Source organism: Gymnogyps californianus, unplaced genomic scaffold (genome assembly GCF_018139145.2).
Source record: "Gymnogyps californianus isolate 813 unplaced genomic scaffold, ASM1813914v2 HiC_scaffold_198, whole genome shotgun sequence".
Taxonomy (NCBI): Eukaryota; Metazoa; Chordata; class Aves; order Accipitriformes; family Cathartidae; genus Gymnogyps; species Gymnogyps californianus.
The window spans coordinates 37,142-62,404 of record NW_026114079.1 but is presented as its reverse complement, the minus strand read 5'-3'; the positions used below and the strand labels follow the sequence as shown (position 1 = coordinate 62,404).

At 41.1% G+C, this 25,263-nt stretch overlaps 1 protein-coding gene across 1 annotated transcript; it reads right to left on the bottom strand.

Annotated features, from left to right (window-relative positions):
* Nucleotides 1–753: 753 nt before the first annotated feature.
* Nucleotides 754–22,824, bottom strand: LOC127028127 (microtubule-associated protein 1B-like). Its single transcript, XM_050913917.1, has 5 exons — nucleotides 22,746–22,824; nucleotides 17,515–17,655; nucleotides 4,254–10,533; nucleotides 1,755–1,993; nucleotides 754–1,028 (listed from the first exon to the last, which is right to left on the bottom strand). The coding sequence occupies exons 2-5, from the start codon at nucleotides 17,644–17,646 to the stop codon at nucleotides 873–875; spliced, it is 6,807 nt and encodes a 2,268-aa protein (XP_050769874.1). The 5' UTR covers nucleotides 17,647–17,655; nucleotides 22,746–22,824; the 3' UTR covers nucleotides 754–872.
* Nucleotides 22,825–25,263: the final 2,439 nt, after the last annotated feature.

The window sequence follows — 25,263 nt, the reverse complement described above, 5'->3', positions numbered from 1 at the left end:
GTTTCTTTGTACATTCAAGTCACTTCCTAAGGCAAATTGTCTACTGTATGTACTCCCAACTGCTTTGGTATCTTGCTTCAGTTAACTGACAGTGGACATGGGTGTTTAAGCATGTGGAGTGGTCAGTTCTGACTGGAGTGAGTGGATTTTTACTGGGAGCATGCCTTAGACCAACAATTCTGCATGTTGAAAGAAAGGTTTTAGAATTCTGAATGGGGTTCAGACTAGGTGCATATTTGGCCTATGATTGTTATGGTATGTTAGTATGCAGAGTTCAAATTAAAGTGGAAAACTGCTAATGAGCGTTTAGGTTGTACGTTCCTTCCTAGCCACATTCTGCTGCTTCTTATTTTCCAGCTAACTTCATTCTGTAAAGTAAGGACCTCCTTTGTGATAGCTCAGATAGGTTGATGCAAATTTAAAACCTCCTTTTCATGTGAGTGCATAAACAAACTGCGGTAAGCAATACAGCTATTGCAATGAGACTACTGGAGATCTAATTATTTATTACTTTCTCCTCCTACCCCCCTCTCTCTTTCTCTCTCTTTGTGTTTCTTTAGAGGGCAAATGCCTCTACCTGGCAGAAGTCAGTTGGGGTTGCTAGTACATGGTTTCCAAACGTTCAGCGGAGATGAAACTGGATCTGTATTTTTGCAGTAATTTGAACCCTACTATGGGAATGCTGTTATTTCCCTTAGCAATCAGCAAAGACTGAAAAATATTAGTGACTTGCATCACCGTGATACAGTATAGCATTTTGCAGGTATACAGTTCAGCAGTTGAAATAAATGGGTTGAATTTTTAGAAAAGGTGTTTTCAAATTGAAGAATTTCTGGAAACAAAGTTAAATCTTGTGGTGCATGGTCTTGTTCTTACAGTTCAATCTTGCATGCAGGAAAAGATTCATCTTGCATAACAACAGTGCTGCTGCTTGCCAAAACCATGATGTTGAGGTCCTGCTGTTTCTCATGGGTCTCTTGGTACCATTCCCTCATCACTTCTGAGTCATGGGTTGGGATTAAGGTCACCTGCAACACAAAACAGGAGAACTCCTGAGGAATGGACAACAGAAACAACTGATAAGAAAAATGTCTTTGTAAGAAGTCCTGGCCAACAAGTATGATTCCCTTTTGGAAAGAGTGGATCTTTATGCAATAAATACTTAAAAAAATGGATGGATAAAAGGAAATAAACAAACATGTAGATAAGATAAAATGACTGTAAAGAAGCAGTTTATCAAAATAAAACCTTGTTTCTCTAAGGTGCTGAGATGCAACTTTCCAGAGAAGTAGCAGTCTGTAGTCTACACTGATAGCTCTTCAGATTATGGCCAAATATTTTGTTTACTTATTTATCACGTTGGAAAGGCACATGAAGTTTCCAAGTGTACGTGATTACCATATAAACCATGCAACATTCACTTTTCTTTCCTACTTACAAACTGCAAGGTTTCCAAACTTGGATCATATATAGTATAGCAACAAGATGAAATAGCCAAATGGCCCTGTAAACCAGTTCCCAACTGTTTTATTCTCCAGACAGGTCAGAAGGGCCAGAAATGGGGGAGCAGCTGAGTATGGTGCAGCTCTGTGCTTCACTTGGGTGTCCTCTCACATCACTGGTGAAACAAGGTGCCCAGGCTGGGAACTCCTGTCCCCAGCAGCCGCTGCCCACTCCAGAGGCACTCTGGCTTCCTGTAGTTGCTTCCCAGAGAAGATTAAATTTCCAGGTAGAAATACTAGTGAAGAGCCTACCTGCATGTTACTCTCCCACTGGGCCTTGCCCTCCAGCAGGGAGTCCAGAACAGCTCTGCTTGGCTCCTCAGCTGCAGAATCGTTCCCACTCACCACGTAGTAGGATGACCGCACCCTCTTGAAAAACTCAACATCAACATTCTTGCTATTGCTGTGGTTGGGAATGTACACCAGATCCAAATACACCGGAGGTCCTGGAGGCACCGCTGTAGATTTTGCTGACTTACTATTCCCAGGTCCTTTGGAAATCAAACAACAAAAGAATATATCACAGGCTGGTTAAAAACATGCATTTATTAATTACCATTTTAACCGCTGAGATTATATTCTTAAAATTGCTAGTGTTGGTTAAGCATTACATAGCTACAATTGTAATTCTGTGTCCCCTGAAACAATTATGGCATTACCCTCCTACATCTAATGACATGTTCCAGCTTTGTTGTATGCCAATTACAATTGTACTGGGAGGAAATAAATGGAATAAAAGTAACTAACTATATAATACAATAAAAACTCACTACCACTTAATCAACATTTGACTGAACCTTTCCCAATAATATACTACTATTATCCAACAATTACTATGCAGGGCTGTGATTACTGAATTACCATTCAATAAATGGCAGTATTATTTTCCAAGTTAAGAAGTACAGCTTTTCGAAAGTCTCAGGTATGCATGATTATAAAAACTAGGGTCACACAGGGAGCCATGCAGAAGTGATCCTGAGATTTGGAGTATCAGCACATACCAAGACATAGTAGCTGTTGATATGCTCAGACTGTCTTACAGGTGCATCAGGAAGCTACTACATGTGAGCAGAAAGAGGGGCAAAGAGGAACTTGGGAGAACAGAGAAACTTCCTAAAGCAATTACTTCAGGAAACTGAGAACAAGCATTTGTTTGCCTGCTGGATCCTTATTTGCATACACAAACTAGCCACTTATCACAAAAAGTAGAGGGAAGCATGTTTTTGCTGCTATACATAGTGTAGTATCTGTTCTAAGAAGAGGTTCAGTCAAAAGGAAGTTCAAAGTTTAAACACTCACATTAAAAATACTACCAAAAAAAGCTGCTTTTGTTACACACTGGATCACGGTGTGAACTGACAATCAAGATTCAACCAGTAATTGTATCCGGATCATCACCATTTATGTTTTATTGGCCTTCTCATGATGTTACAGAGGATGAAGTTTGGTAAACTAAATTATCTGAGCAATACACTCTATTTAGGATCACATATTTTAAAGCTAGGAAAGTCCAATACAATTGTCTAGTGTGACCTGCCATTCATCATAGGGCAATATGCCAAATAAGCATCATAATATGATAAGATTTCCTGAATTAGAGAGTTTTTAACTATTGGGTATGTTACAAAATCTTTTATCATCTTTCATCATAAAAAATCTGTGATACATCTTTCTGAATTGTGAATACCAAAATTGGATAAAATATTAGACATTACATTTTACACTTAAATGTCATTATCAAATAGAGTCTTTTCTTCAGCTCTAGCATATACCTGAGAAGTATGCTTCAAGGAAGAAGAATCTAATATAAAGCTAAAGTGCTGGAGAAATGTACAGCATGAGGAACTGTACTGCTGCTTTGAAAAGCATCTACTAACAGAGACAAGCAAACGATGGTGTAAGAAAGGAACAGTGGACCACTTAAAATGGGGAAGCTACAGATAGCTGAATGCTGGTTTGCTTGTACTGAATCCTAGACCTGCTCCTTGTAAAAAGCTTTCAATAGAACATCAGTCCTGACAACAGCAAAATCAAAGTATCCCCCAAACACTCTCTAACAAGATATGCCAGAAACAACATATTAGCACAATGTCTCCTTCAGTAATCTAATTCATATTTTATTACTACTTAGAATACACAACAGTCATTCAAAATGACATTAATTTTCTGTATGTTTAGTCATCACTGATGGCATAAGACTTTAACTGGATTATGTAATATACATGCTCAGCTCACTGAAAGTGCTCTTACTACTGTTATTTTTTTAAATACTCTTTTTAAAATTAATCCAGCAAAGTAATAAAAGCATCCAATGTCTGATAGTACCTTTGCCTCTCACAATATTAAATTGCATTATTTTATGTTAAGAGCATTGTGCCTACGTGATTCTTACAATGAATAAAGTGGTTCACTTTACTACTGATTTCACTTCACCTACAAAAGTGGTATTTTTAATTTTATTAGTTGGTTAACAATTCAGACAGCTAGTATTAAGTTCTTTATATTTGATGTACTCTCTCTAATTCTTTACATCTGAGCAAATTGACACATCAAGTTTCTCAGATTGCAAAAGTTAATTCAGTGAATTTCATTCATTTAAATGTGGCCTTAACACACCAGATTTATATTTAAAACATGGACTTTCTTTGGGAGTTTGCTACAAACCACATTCTCAGCTGATATAAAGGCAACCTAACTTCACTGCAACAACTAAGAAAATCTTAACATTAGGGAACTCCTATCTGTCTTTACCTGTGGTTGCAGTCTTTGTTGACTTGGACGTTGTTGTATTTGCTGCATTCTTGGTGTCCTTATCTTTCTCTTCCACTCGAGACTTTACTTCTGGATTAGAGATATTTTTGATTGCCTTCTCCACAGACTCCTTCTTTTTTGGAGAAGCTGTTTTGGAAATTTTGTCTAAAGATTCTTTTACAGCTGGTTTTGGTGAAGCCACTTGTTTTGATTTACCATCACTTTTTTTAACAGGAGAAGACGACTTGGTCTTAGTACCCTGCTTTTTTGTCTTTGTCTTTTCTTTGAGGTCCTTCTTCAAAGATTTACCCAAATTCTGATCAGTGGCCAAAGTCTCTGGATCAACCATGGAGACATCAGGGTGCCTAGGGGAAGGGCTGTGATCCTGCATCGGGACAGGTGGTGGGTCAATTTGTTTGTACGTAATTGTCTTGTCCGTCGGAATGGTTTCTGACTCATCTTCCGAGTCAATGTTAGCATCTGCAGTGATGGAAGGACATTCCTCAGTCTCGGGAGGAACATCCGAATCAGTCTGAGATGGGGCAGACTCGCTCATGGATGTGGGAGGGGTTTCATCACACTGCCGCCCTTGCTGCTTTCCCCCAGAAGGCGGCTGGGCTCCCCCAGATTGAGTTAATGGCTTCTCTTGATCTTGAGACTGTTCTTCACTTGCAAACCACTCAAGGGGATTTGGGTTGATAAATGAGGGTGAAAGTTCAGTTTTAGGATGTTTATATTCGCAGGAGGACACAAGGCATAAGTCAACATCTTGACGGGATTCTGCTAACGATTTTCCTGGAGTAAAATGTGCACTTGCTTCATAGGAATAGCTAGTAGCTTTGGATGACCTAGTGGTTTTCCCAGTTGTCTCAAATGAGTAATCTGTGGCTTCAGGTGAGCTGGTGGCTTTCCCTGTTGTCTCATAGGAGTAATCCATAGTATCGGGTGATCTGGTAGCTTTCCCAATTCTCTCATAGGAATAATCTGTGACTCCTGGTGTCCTCATGGTTTTCCCTGTCATCTCATAAGAATAATCTGTGGCCTCAGGTGACCTAGTAGCTTTCCCTGTTATCTCATAGGAATAATCTGTGGCCTGAGGTGATCTAGATTTTGCAACTGCCTCATAGGAGTAGCTAATATCCTCTGGTGACCTAGTAGTTTTCTCTGTGGCCTTGTAAGAATAACTAAGTTCTTCTGGTGACCTGCTGCTTTTCTCTGAATCTTCTTTTTCTGGGCTGATTAAAGGTTCTGGACTGTGCTTTGTTAGAGGTTCCTGGTAACCAAATGCTTTGACAGAGGACACTTGCAGCAACAATGAAGATGTGTGACTAGCTGACACCACTTCTGTGATTGCAGGAGGTGAATCTGGAAAACTAGGAGAGTACAGAGGAGAAGATTCCCTTGGAGTTAATGGAGATAGGTCAGACTTTGGTGACAGCTTTTCTCCTAGGCTCTGCACGTTTTCTGAGGTAAAAGAAGAATGTAGTGACATATCTCTGGGTGGAACAGCACCTGAAAAAGTTTCTTCTGGCAGTGGTGAAGTTAACTGGGAAGGTGTATGAGCTGATGATGTTGAGGATGAAGCTTCAATTTGAGAAACTGAAATAATTTCTGAAATATCCTTCTCATGAGAGTAAGATGACTGCTCCACAGGGGAAATCTTCTGTGCAAAAATAGGCTCCTGTATATCTGAAGGGCTATAATCTACTTCTGTCGGTCCATTTTCAGATATATGGTGTATACTAGTGCCTACAGTAGGATAGTCTGGAGATTGCCTACTAAAGTCCATTGCTAAAGACTGCTCAGGGGACTCCTGACCAAATTCTACTGACATAGTTGACTGCTCAGGAGATCTGTGATCGTGCACTGGGGTTCTTGATTTTGCGGTTTTAGGTGAGAAATCTGGTGGAGAAATTGACATGGGCCTTGGGCACTCTTCCTTAGATGGAGACATGTCTGTTTCCTGAAATGTTGTTGGTGTTTGTACAACTGACACTGAAAGGGAATCATCAACTTCAGTAGAGTGGGGGGATCCAACCTCAGCATGCAAAGAAGGAGATACATCATCAGTAGTTGGTTCTGGAAATGAACTAGTAGCAACAGATGCTGTAGATACAGAAGCTACTCCTTCTATATGGGAATAGATGTCTTCTGCTATGACCTCATCAACTGGAGTTGCAGACTTGTCAGAAACAGTGCCTTCAGAAATTGACATTTTGGTGTCTTCTTTTAAGGAACCAAACTGACCAATATCTATTTGAGTAGGTAAGAGATCACCTGCTAACTTCCGCTCATCCAAGACCAGTGAAGACTGGGAGCTGCTGGGTTCTGTATCCTCCATTTTCCTTTCTAGGCTGAAGCCTTCCTTAATTACCATAAACTCCATGCTTTTTTCATCTTGTTTTTCTTGGAAAAGGCCCACAGAGCTGGCTTCAGAAGCTGAGCTCATCTGAACAGGGGATTTTTCTTTTTCAGGTTTCCCCTCAGAAGGACTTCCATAATCTCTGGTGGGAGACTTTACATCAGCACTCAAAAATGTATCATAAGTGGTCTCTGAACCTATTAGTGGTGGACTCCGTAGAGGCGAGAGAACCTTTTTAATAGGAGATTCTGAATCTGGCACAGGCTCATCCATAGGGCTTATTCTGGGTTTTGCAGACTCATCTTTGACTTCACTGAGTTCAAAGCTAACAGGAGCTTCTGTTGACTTTTCACTAGTTTCAGAGGGAAGCTGACTGGATTTTTCATCAGTGGGAGACTGATAATAAGGTGTGTGGCCAGCACTACCAGTAGCAGACTGTGAGGGAGATGCTACTTCTAACATTTTATCTTCAGGGCTTGCACAGTGCTCTTCGGCAACTTCTTGATGTACATCAGGCAATGTAGCAATGGGGACAGGCTCAGCCGAGACCTTGATCTCATTGGGAGTGAGCGAAAAGTTCACACTACGTTCACTCAGTGGTGTTTTGGCAACGGGTGATGGAGGGGACAAACTCTCAGCTGGACTCTTGGCTGGACTACGTTTTCCACCATCTTCTGGATAGGGTTCTTTGATTTCTAATTTGGCAGTGCCTTGGATTTCACTTCCTTTTTGCCAATATACATCTTGGAATGCAGATTTGCAGAATTTGTCTTCCTCTAATGAAGAAGGTGGTGAGATGGTAGAAGCTGAGGCATTATAGTCTTTACCTTCTGTGGCCTCTGTTTTGGATCCTTCTGATAATCCATTAAAAGCATCCGGAAGTGGAGAAAGTTTAGGTCTAGCAAATTCTTGAGAGTACAGTGATGTCTCATACTTGGTAATGTTCATATACTCTTGAGAAGGTGACTCGCTTTCCTCATTGTTAGTTTCATCACTCATGACATCCCGGGGCGTAGACATTTCATCCATTGGAGTTGGTTCACTGGATATTTCGATGGTAGACTGTGTATAACCTGAAGTAGCAGTGAATTCCTCAGGTTGATCTTCTCTATCTTCTTCATCAGAAACAGTGGCTTCACTTTCTGAACCACCAGGTAATGTTTCATCATGGATAGAAGAGGCCAGTTCAACTGCTGGAGACTGAGGCTCTGAGCGTTTTGTTGGTGTAATTATGAGTAGGCCATATTTATCTTCAATTTCACCAGCTTCTGCAGCTTTGTCTACCACAGCCATCACATAATCTTCTTCAGCTTCTATTTTTTCAATCTCCTCTTCATCTCTGATGTCTTCTGCTTTGTCTTCCTCCTCTTCTTCAGTCTCTTCAGTTTCTGCCTTTTCTACTGCTTCTTCCCTGTCTTCCTCAGCCCGTTCATCTGATGCCTCATCATCTGCCTTTTCAATATATTTTTTGGCTTTAATGTTAGCATCTGCTTCAGCCATTATTTCTTCTGAACTCTCTTCCATTTTTCTTGCTTCCTCCATATATAGTTTTGTGGTGTCCAGTGATGTCTTTACTTCCTCATCTTCACCTCGTTCTTCAGCTTCTTCTGTCTCTGCCTTTTCCTCATAATCTCCTGCTTCATATGATTCTTCCAAGCCAGTTCCCTCATCTTCAAACTTTTCATTGTCATCAACCCTGTGCTTTTCCACAGATTCCAATTCTTCGGGTGTTTGTTCACACTCACCCTCAGCCTCTGTGGTAGTTATGCCTTCATCAGAGGACTCGGCAGGTCCTTCATTATCTAATTTTTCTTTTTGGACTTCAAAGGCCTCTTTTTGTTCTGTGCCAGTGAGTTTCAGTTCATCCTCTATAAGTGCAACTTGAGGTTTTGTTTCTTTTATTGTTTCTACTTCTTCAGCTTTTAATTCCTCAAAATCCTTTGTTAAATCCTCTGGTGAAGACATAAGGGATCTCTCCACTTCAAGTTCTTTTCCACTAGCTGTAATTTCTGCAGCTGCTACAGTGGCTCCAACTGCTGCAAGGGCAGCTTGCGCTCCACTGACTTTGATCTCCTTCTTCACAGTCTTAATTTTTCCTTTTTCCTTTGGCTTTCCAGCAGGTACTGCTTCTTTTTTAGCAGGTTCCTCCTTCTTTTGTGGTTTAGGCTTTGCTGCTGGCTTTTTGACTTCAGTTGAAGGAGCAGCTGTCTTCTTTGTTTCTTTAGGAAACTTTTTGATGTCCTTTTTGGCTTCTTTTTCTTCTTTCTTAATTTCCTTCTTCTCTTCTTTTTTACCTTCTTTTTTAGCTTCCTTTGGTGGAGCTTCTTTCTTTACTTCCCTCTTAGTTTCCTTCTTCTCTTCCTTTTTCACCTCTTTTTTAACTTCTTGCTTGATCTCTTCTTTTTTGGGTTTTTCCTCTTTTTTGATGGGTGTTTTCTCCTCTTTTTTAGAAACCTCTTTCTTTGGTTTTTCTTTTTCCTCTTTCTTTTCTTCAGGTTTTGCTTTGACTTCCTTTTTCAGTGGCTTCTCCTTTGCCACTTTTGTTTTTACATCTGTAGCTTGTTTTTCAGGAGTTTCAGATTTTACTAATTGCTCTTCTTTACTTGTTACGTCTTTTTCTGCCACTATAGGTTTGGTCTCCACTTTTGCTGGTTTCTCTTTTTTAACTGGAACTTTTTCTTTGCTTTCCAATTTCTGAAGCTTTTCCAGTGCTGGACTAGGCTTTGCAGGCTCTGGTGTTTCTTCTTTAGATTCCTTTCTGACAGGCTTGCTTGGTGTCTTTGCAGCAGGCTTCAGACTCTCCTTGCTGTCTGTTCGTTGTTTCAACTTTGCTTGTTTCACAGCTGGACTAGCAATGTTCCCAGTTAGGTCTTTTTGTGTAACCATTGGTTGTTTAAGGAAGTCTAAGTGTTTGAGTTTTTCTAGTCCTTCTAGAATATTATATTGGGTGCTGTTTCCAGGAAACAGAACTCGGATTATTTTTTCTGCAGTATTAGCTGGATGCCACACAATCAGGGATGAGACAGAGTTGAAATAGGATAATGGAATGTCTAGTTCTTGGCCATTTGGTAGCAGGAATTCAGCTTTATCTTTGCTAGTACCACTCCACTGTTGCATAAAATATTGCATCTCTTTGCTATTTTTGACAGGGTTAAGCACATACATCTCAAGTTTGCCAACTCCCATTTTCTGAAATAAAATGATGGGGTCAATGGTATTTCCTACATTTCTGAAAAGAGGTTCTGGTTTCATAGACAATTTATTTAAATATTGGAGAGTAAAACAAGCTTCTTCTACACTCCTTTTTACTCTAAAGTTAGGATCCAGGTTCTTCAGGTTCTCAGGTACATTAAGGAATACAACTCCTAAATCAGGTGAGATCAGATTTTTCATCCAGTCACTGTTGGTAGTAGACCCTTGGGACTGTTCCTCTTCTAATTCAGCTATCTTTCGCTGAAGCATGCTATTGATTCCTGGCAGGTTATCATCTCCAATGTGAGTGAGTAGAATGGAATCTACCCTGTCCAAGTGCCGGATAAGTTTCCAAAAGCAAGATTTTCTTTCGGATCCTCCATTGATAAGCATGTTGAAACCATTCACTGCAAACAATGCAGAGTCCCCTCTTCCACCTGGGAAAATATAACAGCAGGGTTTGGAGAGTTTCAAGAAGCCTCCTGAAGTTGGAGGTTCCAAAATGTCAAAGGGTGATGGCACTTCTACTGATTCTGACAGATACTCTGTGAATTCAGAGAGTCCTTCCATTTCGGGCAATATGGAAGCTGAGTTGAGTTTAATGTTAATAAAGTCTTGAAGGTTGTGTCTGTCAAGGTTGGAATTTTTCCAGTCTCCTTCCTCAGAGCAGAAAAGAGTTAAGCTGGCTTTGTTGGCAGGGTGTGTGGTACTCAATAATTCACCAATCTAGGGTTGTAAAACAAAAACACAAGAAGATGCATGTAAATTCATTTTTTAATGACAATTACTGTCAGAACATAATATTTCCTGATGAGATAGATAAAACCTTTTTCATTCCCTTCTGCACTGTTGAGTACCCATCCTAGAAGCTAAAGGAACCTGTTAGCACGATTAGTTTACTACTGTATTTTTTTAAATACAAAGGAGCAGCTTATGAGGAAAGGTCCCTTCCTCACTGCCCAAAGTAGGAAAGTACCCCAAGGTTCCCCGTTCCCTCCTCCACCCTTTATAGGAGGACAGTACAAGCTTTTATATTTAGAGAGGATGAGGACTATGAGGCTAACGCTGCCAGAGCTGCCACTATCTCTGCCATTGGCTCATGAGTCTCCCTGCTGCCCCTGCCCATCCAGAAGAGCCAGTCAAATATCTAAGGGAAACAGCACATCCTCTTAACAGACAGAGAATAACTGCAGCCCAGAGGAGGCCAGCATCCTCCCGGGGCAGCTGCCTTTCTCACCCCCTCCTCACACAGGATGTATTCCATGACACCATCATTACTACAGTTCTTTCTGCAGGCTGGCTCCTGACTCCCAGACTGCAGGACAGTTTTCCAGAACACTAAGAAATGATTTATTGCATCAAAAATTCAAACAGTTGCAAGTTTTGTATTTGTGAGATTGTGAGGTACATATATTTATATATGTTATATTGTGCTGATTTTGGCTGGGATAGAGTTAATTTTCTTCATAGTAGCTAGTATGGGGATAGGTTTTGGATTTGTGCTGGAAACAGTGTTGATAATACAGGGATGTTTTAGTTATTGCTGAGCAGTGCTTACACAGAGTCAAGGCCTTTTCTGCTTCTCACACCACCCCACCAGTGAGTAGGCTGGGGGTGCACAAGAAGTTGGGAGGGGACACAGCCAGGACAGCTGACCCCAAATGACCAAAGGGATATTCCCTACCATATGACATCATGCTCAACAATATAAAGCTGGGGGAAGAAGAAGGAAGGGGGAGGACGTTCAGAGTGATGGCATTTGTCTTCCCAAGTAACCGTTACGCGTGATGGAGCCCTGCTTTCCTGGAGATGGCTGAACACCTGCCTGCCGATGGGAAGCAGTGAATGAATTCCTTGTTTTGCTTTGCTTGCGTGTACGGCTTTTGCTTTCCCTATTAAACTGTCTTTATCTCAACCCACGAGTTTTCTCACTTTTACTCTTCTGATTCTCTCCCCCATCCCCACTGTGAGGGGAGTGAGCGAGCGGCTGTGTGGGGCTTAGTTGCCAGCTGGGGTTAAACCATGACAAATATATATAAAAATACATATTATATCATATTATGCAATATATGATATATTTATAATGCTTTTTATATATATAGTTTTATAAATAAAAACATAAACTGAGGGCTAAAGAAAGAGCCAGAAAAAAGTGTTAAGGTTAAAAATGTCATTATTTTGATTTTAAACTCATGGACCACAAAAGTGAAAATCTAGAATAACTCCATTAATTTTGACAGTGTTTGATAACATGCTAGTACCAAAACCAGCTACTGAAATAAAGGCACAGAAAACAAAAAGTTCTATGCCATAGTATGAAGAGCTATTGTTCTGTTCCAGCCTGAAATAAAAAACAATATTTGGTGGTTCCAGATTAGTACACAAACAAACATGAAAAAGTATGATATATTTTATACCTTCTCCCAGTTCCACAGATACTTTCATTTGACTTTTTTTTTGTTACAGGAAATTAGGTTAAATGTAGCCCATTTCTGTTCTATTTGCTCTTAACAAAAAGACTACCAAATTATGTAAACTTTAAAGAAGTAATTCAGACATAAAATGTCAGTGCAAAATATGCCCACACAGTATCATGCAAAATGCCACGACCTTCTCTGCAGAGACTCAATTGTTAGTTCAAGCTATAGGAACAGTTTTCATAAAGATGATATAGATTAGGCTACAGCTGAATAATTTGAAAGTCTTGGACCACAAGCCGAATCAGCAGAAGAAATGGATATATAAAAAAATAATGATGTTTGATTGCAGTACATCTCTGTGGGCCTCTGTGTGTGTATGTCTCGCTTCCTTTCTTTGTGTTACATAATTTATTTTCAGCATTTACCAAAAATAAAACGCAACAAAGATACAGTGGTTGTTATCTAAACAAAAATAATCCAGCCAATACCTAAATAAAGCAGAAAATCCATATTTTCTATCTGTCTTTGTTGGCCTTCTTACTTTGTATTCAAACCATTTAATAGGAGTATAAATAAATCTCACCCCTATGTCAGACATGGCTTTGTCTGACAAAGAGCAAAGAAAAAAACAAAGCAAAACAAAATAAAAGGAGTCAAGGCAGAAAAGGATGAAAGATAAGAAAAATAGGAGAACCATTCCTGTTGTTTACCACAGAAATAAGAAAAGAGGGGCAGCACAGACCACAGCTCTGAAATAGATTTAGGATCTCGAGCATACTACTTTATGCAGTGTCTCTGGTCAGGGTTGAAAACACATTATTAGGGAGAGACAAAAGTACTAAAAGATCACTTCCTCTGGAAGAATAAATCCAAGTCTGTTGCATACATAAGGAGATAACTTGAGTACAGACCATTTCTCATGTAGGGCAAATTTTCTGACTAGATAAAAAATCATATGGTAATATACTGGGCTAATGAATATACTGGGCCAAGGTTTGGGGTTAGTCCTATCCAGTTTATATTATACCATATTTGGATTGCTGTTTCATACTCCTAAATTCTGACTTTCTTTGCTCCTAAAAGTTGGTACACATAACACAGACAGTGTTAAGCCACTGGTAGCACAGGCCAATGAAACATTGGAGAAAAATTATTCCAGACATAGATCATATCTGTTAGGAATAGCAAGTTCAGGAATGCCCTAGAAAAGGCTTTAATGAATTTGCATTTCAAATGGTGACACAAAGGATATCGACAGTTCCATTGCTTATGCTATTTGATAACACAGAGATGTAACTGCTCATTGTCTTCTCTGGATTCAAAGTCACTCTGGGAACAAAGAAATGTATCTGTGAACCTGATCATCTTTTCAAGCACTGAGATACATCTGTTGAGGAATCCTCAAATTTTAAAGGTGTTACAGCTGGTGAAGGCAAACAACAAGTTGGCTGCTCAGAGAAAACACAAGATTGTTTCATACCCTGGACCACAAAGGTAAAAAAGAAAGGTTTTCCTCTGCTAGCTGTTGTTGCAGAGGCAGTGGAACGGGACATCTTCAATCTTCTGGCATGGGAGAAGTTGAAAACAACACTTTTAGGTATTGCCTGCAGGGAGTTCTGCAAGCTAGAGATGGATTTCTGAATAGGACTTCATAAGATTATCCCTCAAAGAGTATTTACTTATTTGTAAGCACATCCCATGACCGTAGTTCAGGTTTGGTCCAGTGAAATAAGAATGGACAGAGACCAGAAATACCAACTTTACTACAATACTCATCAAACCATACATGCTTATGGGTCAGGACAGCACAGGAATTCTTTCTTCTAATCACTAGTTAACAAACCACTAACCACTTTTTTCCAGCCCTTTCTTAGAATAGAGTAGAATAGAATAGGATAGACTAGACTAGACTAGACTAGACTGTTTCAGTTGGAAGGGACTTACAACAATCATCTAGTCCAACTGCCTGACCACTTCAGGGCTGACCAAAAGTTAAAGCATGGTATTAAGGGCATTGGCCAAAGGCCTCTTAAACACTGACAGGCTTGGGGCATCGACCACCTCTCTAGGAAGCCTGTTCCAGTGTTTGACCACCCTCTTGGTAAAGAAATGCTTCCTAATGTCCAGTCTGAACCTCCCCTGATGCAGCTTTGAACCATTCCCATGCATCCTGTCACTGGATCCCAGGGAGAAGAGATCAGCACCTCCCTCTCCACTTCCCCTCCTCAGGAAGCTGTAGAGAGCAATGAGGTCGCCCCTCAGCCTCCTTCTCTCCAAACTAGACAAACCCAGAGTCCTTAGCCACTCCTCACAGGACATGCCTTCCAGCCCTTCCACCAGCTTTGTTGCCCTCCTCTGGACACATTCAAGGACCTTCACATCCTTCTTAAATTGTGGGGCCCAGAACTGCACACAGTACTCAAGGTGAGGCCGCACCAACGCTGAATACAGCAGGATAATCACCTCTTTTGATCAGCTGGTTATACTGTGTTTGATGCACTCCAGAATGCAGTTTGCCCTCTTGGCTGCCAGGGCACACTGCTGACTCCTATTGAGCCTGCTGTCAACCAGCACCCCCAGGTCCCTTTCTGCGGGGCTGCTCTCCAGCCACTCCTCTCCCAATTCATACTTGGGCCCATCATTACTCCGTCCTACGTGCAGAACCCAGCATTTGTTCTTGTTAAATTTCATGCCACTGATGATTGCCCAATGTTCCAGTCTGTCTAGATCCCTCTGCAAGGCCTCTTGTCCCTCGAGAGAGTCACCAGCACCTCCCAGTTTGGTATCATCAGCAAACTTGCTAATGGTGCATTCAACTCCTGCATCCAGATTGTTGATAAAAATATTGAACAGATCTGGCCCTAGAATTGAGCCCTGAGGAACACCGCTGGTGACTGGTCACCAGCCAGATGTAGCCCCATTCACTACAACCCTTTGAGCTCTGCCCTTCAGCCAGTTCTTCACCCAGTGCACCGTGAACCCGCTCATCTCACAGTTGGACAACTTGTCCAGAAGGATGCTGTGAGGGATAGTATCAAAAGCCTTACTAAAATCCAGAAAAACTCCATCCACTGCCTTCCCTTCATCCACGAGGAGGGTGACCTTATCGTAGAAGGATATCAAATCAGTTAGACAGGACTTTTCCTTCATGAACCCATGTTGACTGTGCCTGATGATTGCATTGTCCTTTAAATGCCTTTCAATAGCACCCAGTATGATCTTCCCCATAATTTTTCCAGGTACTGAGGTTAGACTAACAGGTCTGTAGTTTCCTGGGTCTTCCCTCATGCCCTTTTTGTAAATTGGAATAACATTGGCTAGCTTCCAGTCAGCGGGGACCTCCCCAGACTCCCAAGAGATTGAGAGGGGTCCTTCTGTAACATCCACTAGCTCCTTCAGTACTCTGGGATGAATCCCATCCGGCCCCATGGACTTGTGAACTTTCAGCTGATACAGGCGATCCTTTACAATTTCAGTGTCCACAAATGGAAAGTCACTGTTCCCACACTCATGGTTCTCCAACTCAGAGGACTGAGAAGCCCAAGGTCTATCAGTATTATTAAAGACTGAAATTTTTTCTAACCTTTTTTCCAATTTGTAGACTGCCTAAAAATTTCCCATTAATGGGACCCTTTAAAAAATGTCACATACACAGACTGCAGTATGGCAAATATGATCTTCCTTTGCTTTTTTGTAATCTTTTAGAAGCAGTGGAAACCCAAGGTTTCAGAGACAATAAGCTGGAAGCCAACACTTTAAAAGAGCCATGCTGGCTGGCTGGTGAGCATGCTGCCAGCAGTAGAGACGAGCCAAGTGAGCTTTACTCAGAGAACATGGGGGTACGCCCTGCACGCCGACCACTGCGGCAATCCCTCAGTGGCTGTAACTCATAGCCAACCACCACTGCTCCACTTTCCAGCCAACGGTTTGGCTTCCTAACTGTAATGGTAGGATTTGCCCCTAGTTTTGCATGTAGTCATAAAGTAAATATGTGTCGCTAATTAGCCAGTGATGCAAGGAGATCGGGTTTGCAATTTCACAGAAAAGTAACTGTGAACTGACAGTGACTTTTAGGCACCACACGCGTTTCAGAGAGCAGGAATCCAGTTCTTTCCCCAACCCTACAACCATACGTTGAACAAAGAGGCTTTGAGAAAAGGATCATAGAAACATAGAATCATAGAATGGTTTGGGTTGGAAGGGACCTTTAAAGGTCATCTAGTCCAACCCCCCTGCAATGAGCAGGGACACCTTCAACTAGATCAGGTTGCTCAGAGCCCCGTCCAACCTGACCTTGAATGTTTTCAGGGATGGAGCATCTACCACCTCTCTGGGCAACCTGTTCCAGTGTTTTACCACCCTCATTGTAAAAAATTTCTTCCTTATATCTAGTCTGAATCTACCCTCTTTTAGTTTAAAACCATTACCCCTTGTCCTATCTCAACAGGCCCTGCTAAAGTCTGTCCCCAAATGGATACAATAAGGTCACACTGGAGCTCGTGCAAACTTTGCTTTTTCAGTGCTGAAGTTTCAAATCTCACTCCACTGAAATGCTCCTAATTAATTTTGGAAACTAAATACCTAGGAATGCAGCCATATAGTTTATTTAAATATATATTTTACACAGCAGCCAAATTAAGTGTGACAGCTTGTTTACTATGGGTTCTTGCCCTATGGGAGCTTTCAGACACAGTACATTAAGCAAGACAGCAAAATAACAAGTCATGAAAGAAATAGCATTAAATATTGGTATACTTCATTCTTATATTTTTGGTATGTAAAAATCACAAGATTTACAGATTTCACTAGCAAAATTTTAAACACTACAGTAAAGAAGCCAAGCAGGTAGATGGTGCAAAAACCTACAGCCATTCCAACAGATAGCCTCTGTCTTATTTAATGTCACCTATTACTTAGGTGCCACCAGGCAAGAATCTGGTGTCAAATTCAATTTGACTGCTTTGTATGTGCACCTTAGATGATAAACAAGCTGTATATTTTAAACACAACACTATCTCCTTCCATTGTCAAAATGTTCCTTGGTTTTCTGTTTCTTGAAGTTACAATTTAATTCCCCAAATTAAAATGTAATTCCTTTGTTAAGCAATTTACATCAAAACTAAAGTAAATTAAATAAATGTCTTGAAAGAAAGCCTATAATGAAGAGTAAAGAGCATCAACATTAGTTACCCAATGTTAACTCTAACAACACAGAGGGCCATTTTTAGTCTTCTAAAAACCTGTGCCATCACATGACAATGTATGGAAGACACTTTTCTGAACACACCTCTTGATCCGTGAAGATCTCAATGAAGTTCTGGAAGGAGAAGGTCCCTGACTGAAGAATGAGTTCTCCTGTGTTTTCAAAGCAGTGTCCAGTTAGTACAAGGAGCTTGTGTCTTGCAGCATCTGTGATCATTAAGCGCACCTAGAGTGAAGGAGAGAAACACATCAATAATGGGAGTTACCACGTGTTTGTACATTCCTCTGAGAACATACAGTTTACCTTGTCTAATTTAAAACATATTTTGCACCAGAGTCTCCCAGGACTGTCGAAACATTTTCAAGTTATAGTGCTGTTTACAAAAGACAACAAGAAAGGAGCAAAAGGGAAAAAAGGAGGCACAAGAAGCAATTAAAGAGAAAGTCTGATGAATAAACCAAACTAATGACATGGGGGAAAAAAGAGCAAGGAGCAGAAAAGAACAAAATTTGAATGAAAAATACTATTTTCAATGAACAAATACATTCCTTGTATAACTCTTGTGGAATTTTAATAGCACTGTATCAGGACAGCCTTGGCCAACTGTGTCCCACATGCTAATGAGGGACAACTACATGTGTCAGACTGTTTTTGGAAGGCCGATCTTCTTTTCCCAGTGTACAGCATTACTTGCCATTCAGTTGCAAAAATGTCACTAAAAAGTAACAGCCACAAATCACACATAAAAGTGGCATATTTAGACTGTCATTCTGTTGAATCATCTACAAAGTTAAAGGATGTTTCTGTTTCACCATAATCATAATCAAGCACTCGGATACAGTCACATGCACCATTTACATCTCATGATGTCACTAACTATGGACACTATAACTTTTTTAAGTGTGCCAGCCCAAGACCTTTTTCAATACACAGTAATAAATTATGTAGATGCCTGATGGCTCAAAGGAGCTTGCTACTGAGAAATAAACTTCTGCATTTTGAAATAACTGTTAACTATTTTAAACTAGATCCTCGTTACTTTACTTGACCCTCACTACAGCTAGTAATAATTCCTGTTTCCCCCCCAGGGGGAGATTTACTTGTATGCTAAGAAAAATCCATATATTCAGTATACTTCTGTTGGCTGAATTCAACTTAAATTGAAGAACAAAACTAAACAAAACCTTTGTAAGATTCTGTACTGTTGAGTAAACTTTTTGCAAATGTGGTGGGTTGACCTTGGCTGGCCGCTAGGTGCCCACCAAGCTGCTCTATCACTCCCCCTCCTCAGCAGAACAGGGGGGAGAAAATAAGATGAAAAACTCATGGGTTGAGATATAGGAAGTTTAATAAAGAAAAGCCAAGGCTGCATGCAGAAGCGAAGGAAAACAAAAAAAGATTAATTCTCTACTTCCCATCAGCAAGCGATGTCCAGCCACTTCCTGGGAAGTAGGGCCTTGGTACGTGTAGCGGTTGCTTCGGAAGACAAATGCCTTAATAATGAATGCCCCCCTCCTCCTCCTTTCTCTTAGCTTTTATTGCTGAGCACAATGTCATATGGTATGGAATATCCCTTTGGTCAGTTTGGGTCAGCTGTCCTGGCTGTGTCCCCTCCGAACCTCTTGCCCACCCCCAGCCTACTGGCCTTTGGAGGTGGGGGGGTTGGAGAGACAGCCTTGATGCTGTGGGAGCACTGCTCAGCAGTAGCCAAAGCTTTGGTGTGTTATCAACACCTTTCTAGCTACAAATACAGAGCACAGCACTATGAGGGCTGCTATGGGGAAAGTTAACTCCATCCCAGCCAGGCCCAATACAGCAAATATTTCAAAAGTCTTGTCCAACACTGAAAAATCAATTCAAATTAAGGTAAGGTATGAATTTCAAGTGCACTAATTCCTCTGTTCAAGGAGAATTAAGTTAAGCCAGAATAGTGATTCCAGAATAAGGCTATCCATGTATTAAACTAAATGAGCAGAGTCCATCTGGAACAACTCCACATGTAGATATTGCATCCAAACTCCATCTCCATGGAGATGACATGAACACCTCAGCTGTCCTAGCAAGCCATTCTTTCAAATTTTTATATTGATTGTTAAGCAATCAGTTGTTCTAAACAATTCCCGCTCATGCCAGGGAGGCTGAGCCAGGAAGGCTTGACCTAAATCTCTGCTGAACAACTCATGTTTTCAGTACAAGTAGAAAAGAGCCACTGAAGAGTATCTATCTGAAAGAAAATCCCAACTCTACCACATCTTCATTGTTATTTTATTAAATAAGTGGCCTTGACTTTGAGCGGCAGAAAGTTCCTTTAATTAAATGCAGGACTAATGCTGGTCTGTCACTAATTGCACTAAATGATTATAAATTCAGCAATATCCTTGCTGGATCAAGTGTATTCATTTTTATTTCAGACAAAAATACAGATAAGTGCAGCTGGCTGGCTGATGTGTGGCTGAAATCTTGTCTGGTTTAGTTGTATTAAAACCATAAAAGAACTGGCTTCCTCTTCTATGTTTTCTCTCATTGCTGGCAGCAGTTCTGGGCAGTCTGCCAACTTATATATAAACTCACCAGGTTTATACAACATCAAAATTATTTCCTGACTTGTGAATCACTGATATGCAACTGTCACATAATTCCCCTTCAATCTATTTTATTAATTGATGGTGAAATAGGTTCTGCAGAGCTAGAAAACTATGACAGGAAAAAAAAGTAAATAAATGCTTGCAGATTACAGAGCATAATGTATGATACACATGAAAGAACTTCGAGAGACGCATAAATTGTGTCTGGGTATAATCAAGGCTTCCTGAGGGACTACCAGAATTTTGTCTGCTGATTTCAAGACCACTACAGAAATATTGCAAGGTGATGATTCTGTTCAGCTTTACCCTTGGTTGAAGTCCCAAATTGTTTGAAGAAAGTGAACAGCAAGACTTAGCTTCAGTCAAAACAGAGTTAAAGATGGAGTGTGAACTGAGATGGGAGTGTAAGCAGATCAGCAGTTTCCAAGACTTATGGTACAGATGCAGGAGTGTTAGAGCAATGGAGTGGGATCTTCTTAAGAAGGAAGTAACTGCTCATGGGGTTTTCAGAAACTTATTTTCTTTGGGCAACTGTGGTCTCTCTCCCTTTGGGCTTCTCTCTTTTGGGAGGTATTTGGCAGCTGACAGAACACGATAGGAGCTTTGGGCAGAACTATGCTCAGACTACTGATACCATAGTAAAACTCTATTTAGTGATTAAGTGTTGTCTGCTAAATATTAGGCTACCAAATAAGGCATGCATTGTCCTATTCAGTAGATAAGAGGAAGGATATATGGTCAGGATGTCCTTGTAATTAGAAACTAGGTAGGCTTCAGTAGGTGTTTATCAGTTTTGGGTATTCACAAGAAATGCAAAGTATGCAGAAGTTAACTGAGCCTGCGCAGAAGCAGAGTTCAACCAAGGGACATCGTGAGGAAGACTATCGAAGACCACCAGAGGACCCCCAAAGACCACCTGAAGAGTCAACTGCGCATGCGGATCACTCATTGAGGACGCTGCAACTTTAAGTGGAGATGAGGCTTGCGAGAACCAATAGGAACGAGGGTAACTAAGCGAAACTGTAAAAATACTGATAACTGTTGCTCGAAAGGTATAAAATGCTTTACCATGTGTTAACCATGTATGCATGTTAGGTGGAGCGATCCCCCGTGCATGCAGTGCTGTAATAAAGAATGCCTGCCTTCTAAAACTTCAAACTAAGTCTTAGAGGGTTATTCTTTTGCGACCGAATTTACGGTATCACTACCACCAGTATGGCTATTACCAGCCAGATTAGCAGGAATTTGTTTTAATATCTTTTGCCTTTGTTTTTCCTGAACTGATAGATTCAATTTCCTCTTCTGGTGAAAGTCAGAGCTCCATGGTATATCACTGTCTCCCCAGATGCAACCTGGAAATCTCTTGATATGTAGAAGTAAGTTTTCTATTTGCCATAATGGGCAAAGCATGTCTATTCCAACCTCCAATTTAATTCTTCTGCCTCTTTCTTATCATCTTGTTCTGGCTTTTGTCCAGTGAGAGTCTCGCTTAGCCAGCCATGATAAATCTGTTTGTAACTTCTGGCTGTGACCAGTCTGGCAAGATTAAAGCAAAGAAAAGATTGCCTCTCACAGTCTAGTGAGAGGAAATTAACAGTAACCTAGCCAAACATCTTCCAGAGCCAAAGGAGTAAAGCCAGGGATCAGGAGGCATTAATTGGCCTCAGACCATGTTCTTCCATGTGGTCATCCATCAAAGAAATGACAAGCAACAGTGACAGAAGCAGCATTTCCCTACTTCTGGCAGTTCCTTCAGCTCTTCCCCTCCCCCATCCTTTATAGCTTTTTACTCTGAAAGCCTGAGTGTATTAAAGACAACCCTAAGAGCTGCTACCCAACTGACACCCTTGTTCCTTACCAAGTACCTCTAACTCAATGTAAGAGATTTTCACACATAATTTTTTAGTGCATGAGCTGCCATTAACTAAGGTTACTTACTTTTTTAAACTTTTAAAACTTCAGAAATTTCATTTGTTTTGGTGTGTTTCCTCCTGTTTGTGTTTAATATCACTTAAGGTTGGTAACAAAATAGATTTTTCACAAAGTACTGCAAGCAGAGCCACTTCATTTCCCAAAAGAACTTGTACTATGTCAGTGCTTCCCAGCACTGGCTAGCAATGTAATTATCCCTATTTTTTACAACCTTCAGCCTCACTAGCTAAATTTGTCAATTTTGTCTTTGAGTTACATACTCAGTTCTTTGACTCTACTCTAGTGAGTTCATGAGGAATTGACAGTCCTCTTCTGGGGCACTCTCCAGAGTCCATTGATCATGTCACGTGCTTTTTGAAGGAGAGATCACATAGATCAACCTAGAGTCACCACCACATAGATGGTAATTCTTCTTGAAGACCTAAATTTATCTCAGGGCACCTGGTTTCTTTTCAGGCACTTTTTCATATGTAAAATAGGCATCCAGAGCTACCAAACAATGGAGGAGCAGAAGAAAAGCAGATACAGTTTCACCACAGCTGCCTTCACTTCATCAAGAAGGGAATTTGGTGTGTTATGAGGAAATGAGTGCTGGGATAAGTGGTGTGTTTCTGTCCTATGCCTTTGACACTTTATCAGGAGTCCGGGAAACCAGGAAGAAAATCAAGGGATGGCTGATGTTTTTGATGATATTTGCTCCTAACATGTCCTTTTGTCCACAGTTAGGAGCTGCTCTCAACCTGTCCACTTAATGGAGCTTTTATGACACATCCAGTGAAGTATTTCTGACTGACTTACCTCAGTACTAACTGCTTCATCTGAGGGATTGATCAGGACTACAGTTTCTAAGACATCACTTCTGTGGTGAAGAATCTTCTGACCTGCAAGCACAGAGAGGAAAAAAAAAGACAAGACATTAAATTCAACCAGCATGGTTTAAACCAGTGCTTTCCCTGAGCTAGTTATATGTTCCACTGTGCGACAGCCCTCTGGTTACACAGGGCAGCGCACACCGGCCACAGCAACTACTGTGCTGGCTCATGTCTTCAGAAATACCCATGGCATGTGGTCCTATGGGCCAGAAACACCACTCCAGAAAATTCAAGGTAATGAAAACAAACTGGCAACAATGCTGGGTCCTGTCCCTTCCCCCAGCAGGAGGAGTCCCTGTTATTCACCTTGGTCTTACTGAGCTGGTGTGGATCAGGGACTGGAGTAATCGTCACCAGCTGAGCATCTGGCCCTGGATTTTCATGGACATATCTACACCACAGATACAGCTGAGGTTACACAGTCCTGTAACATGTCTAGGTGGTTTTAAATGAGCTTTTCCAGGAACTATTGGTGGCTTAGCTGCAGCAGGAGGAAAGTCAGCATGGGCTGCAAATTTCCCCTGCAAGAAGCAAAGTGAATACTTGGGACGTATTGCCGGCGCTGCCCATCATGGCTAACAAGCACAATTTGTGAGACAAGCAAAGGAGCCCAGGGATGTCCCTGCTCCCCACCACCACCAGCACTGTCCTGCACAGTACACATGCTCCCTGTCACACACTGTGGGAGCGCTCTCAAGCCAGGCAGCACCCCACGCAGACCACAGGTCCATGGCCTCACCAAACAAACCAGGTGAAAGCTGGGACCCACCCTGCCAAAACTCCCCATTCAGTCTTCTACTAATATTGATTAACACTGGGACACTGTGAGAAATTCCCTATCAGGATGGTCGAACACTTGCCATGCTGCCCTGCTTCATCTTTCTCCTGCTTACAAAAACTATAGCAAGCAATGTTTGGCAACAAGAGTGAACAGATGTACAAAATACAGCTAGCTCCTGAATGAATAACGTTTGGGCAATTTTGGAGCAGCCTCACAGTCCATTGGCTTTCATACTTAGTAGTTAGTCTATTCTCTGTATTTAATAGTGATCTGACTGGGAGTGGATGACAGAAAAACACAACAGGACTCTTGATTTTTTTTTCCTATGGTAATTAGCAAGTTCTTATCAGCGTCTTTTTCTGTAAGAACTGCGGTGAGATTAATTAGCAGCCATATTGTCATTCAGAAATCCAGACTGGTAATTAGTCCAAAAACCAGAAGAGCTGTCCCTTCCGAGCAAACTGTAATATTAATCAATTAAATTAATTAATTATGCCTAAAAAGGAAGTACAAGGAATACAGAACAAGTCACCTATTTGCCAACTTAGAAAAATTCCCCTGTAAAGAGACGAGGACGAGAATCGCAATGGTGAAGAGCTCTGCATTCCTGAAAACACAAGTGGTGTGGAGGCAGTCTGGGAGGGTGGGTAGCCAGCCTTTCCCACACTGCCCTGGCCTCAGGGCAGGCTCGCTGCTGCCCCAGGCCCTTCCCCTGGCAGGCCCTCTGCCAGGCAGCAGGCCCCAGGAAGCATAAGAGCTTTTAATCAAATGATAGAAAGTGAAAGAGAAGGAAAAAAAGAATGTTCTCAGTTAAAATGAGAGATGGAGTTGTAGTTTACTCTCTTGTGCATGAAAATGCCTAGAGACTTGTGGATAATAATCTAATTCATTTGAAGAAACGTAGTTTTCTTAACACATATTCTTTTTGCTGTACTTACTTGAAAGAAGGAGACAGACTGTATATTATGAAAGGGGAGGAGGGCAAGTCTCCCTCTGCAGCATTCAGTTCTGGCATTACCCTTTGTAATTCAATTTAATAGCTCTGCTTCCTTGCCTAACAGGAATGCATATATAAGACTACATTCAATAAAACATCCAGATGGCTCTGTTACCACAGACTCCTTCAGAAGATGCCCTGTGATCTGATATTTTAGTTATTCTGCAGGTTTCCCTCAAATGAAGACATTAGGCAGAGTTTATTGAATCTAGTCTTTAGCATTGGGAAGGAAACAAAAGAAATTATCACCCTTCAGTTGCCACAGAAATTTCTCACTTAATAGTTGGTGACACAAAACACACACTTTGCTTCAGGCCAGACTAAGCCTCATATATGATTAGATATTAACACACTAAACATAGATAGAAAAGAAATGCAATTATCCACATGCAAAGTTAGACAAAGATGCATAGTGTCCACCTGACTCAAAGCATCAACTTTGGACTTTACTGAAGCTACTCCATGTCGTGTATCTGTGTAGCTGGGAGGGATTTGACCTGTGGAGTTGCAACTCTTGCTGACCAGCACCGATGGTGGTTACTTACATCCTATGCTCCCATGGGCCAGATGCCCAGCTCCAGTGGTTGCATGGTTTCATGCAACTTGAGATTGATTTCCAGAGGCAAGTGTAGCAGTCTGCACCATGTACACATGCCTGTTTAGAGT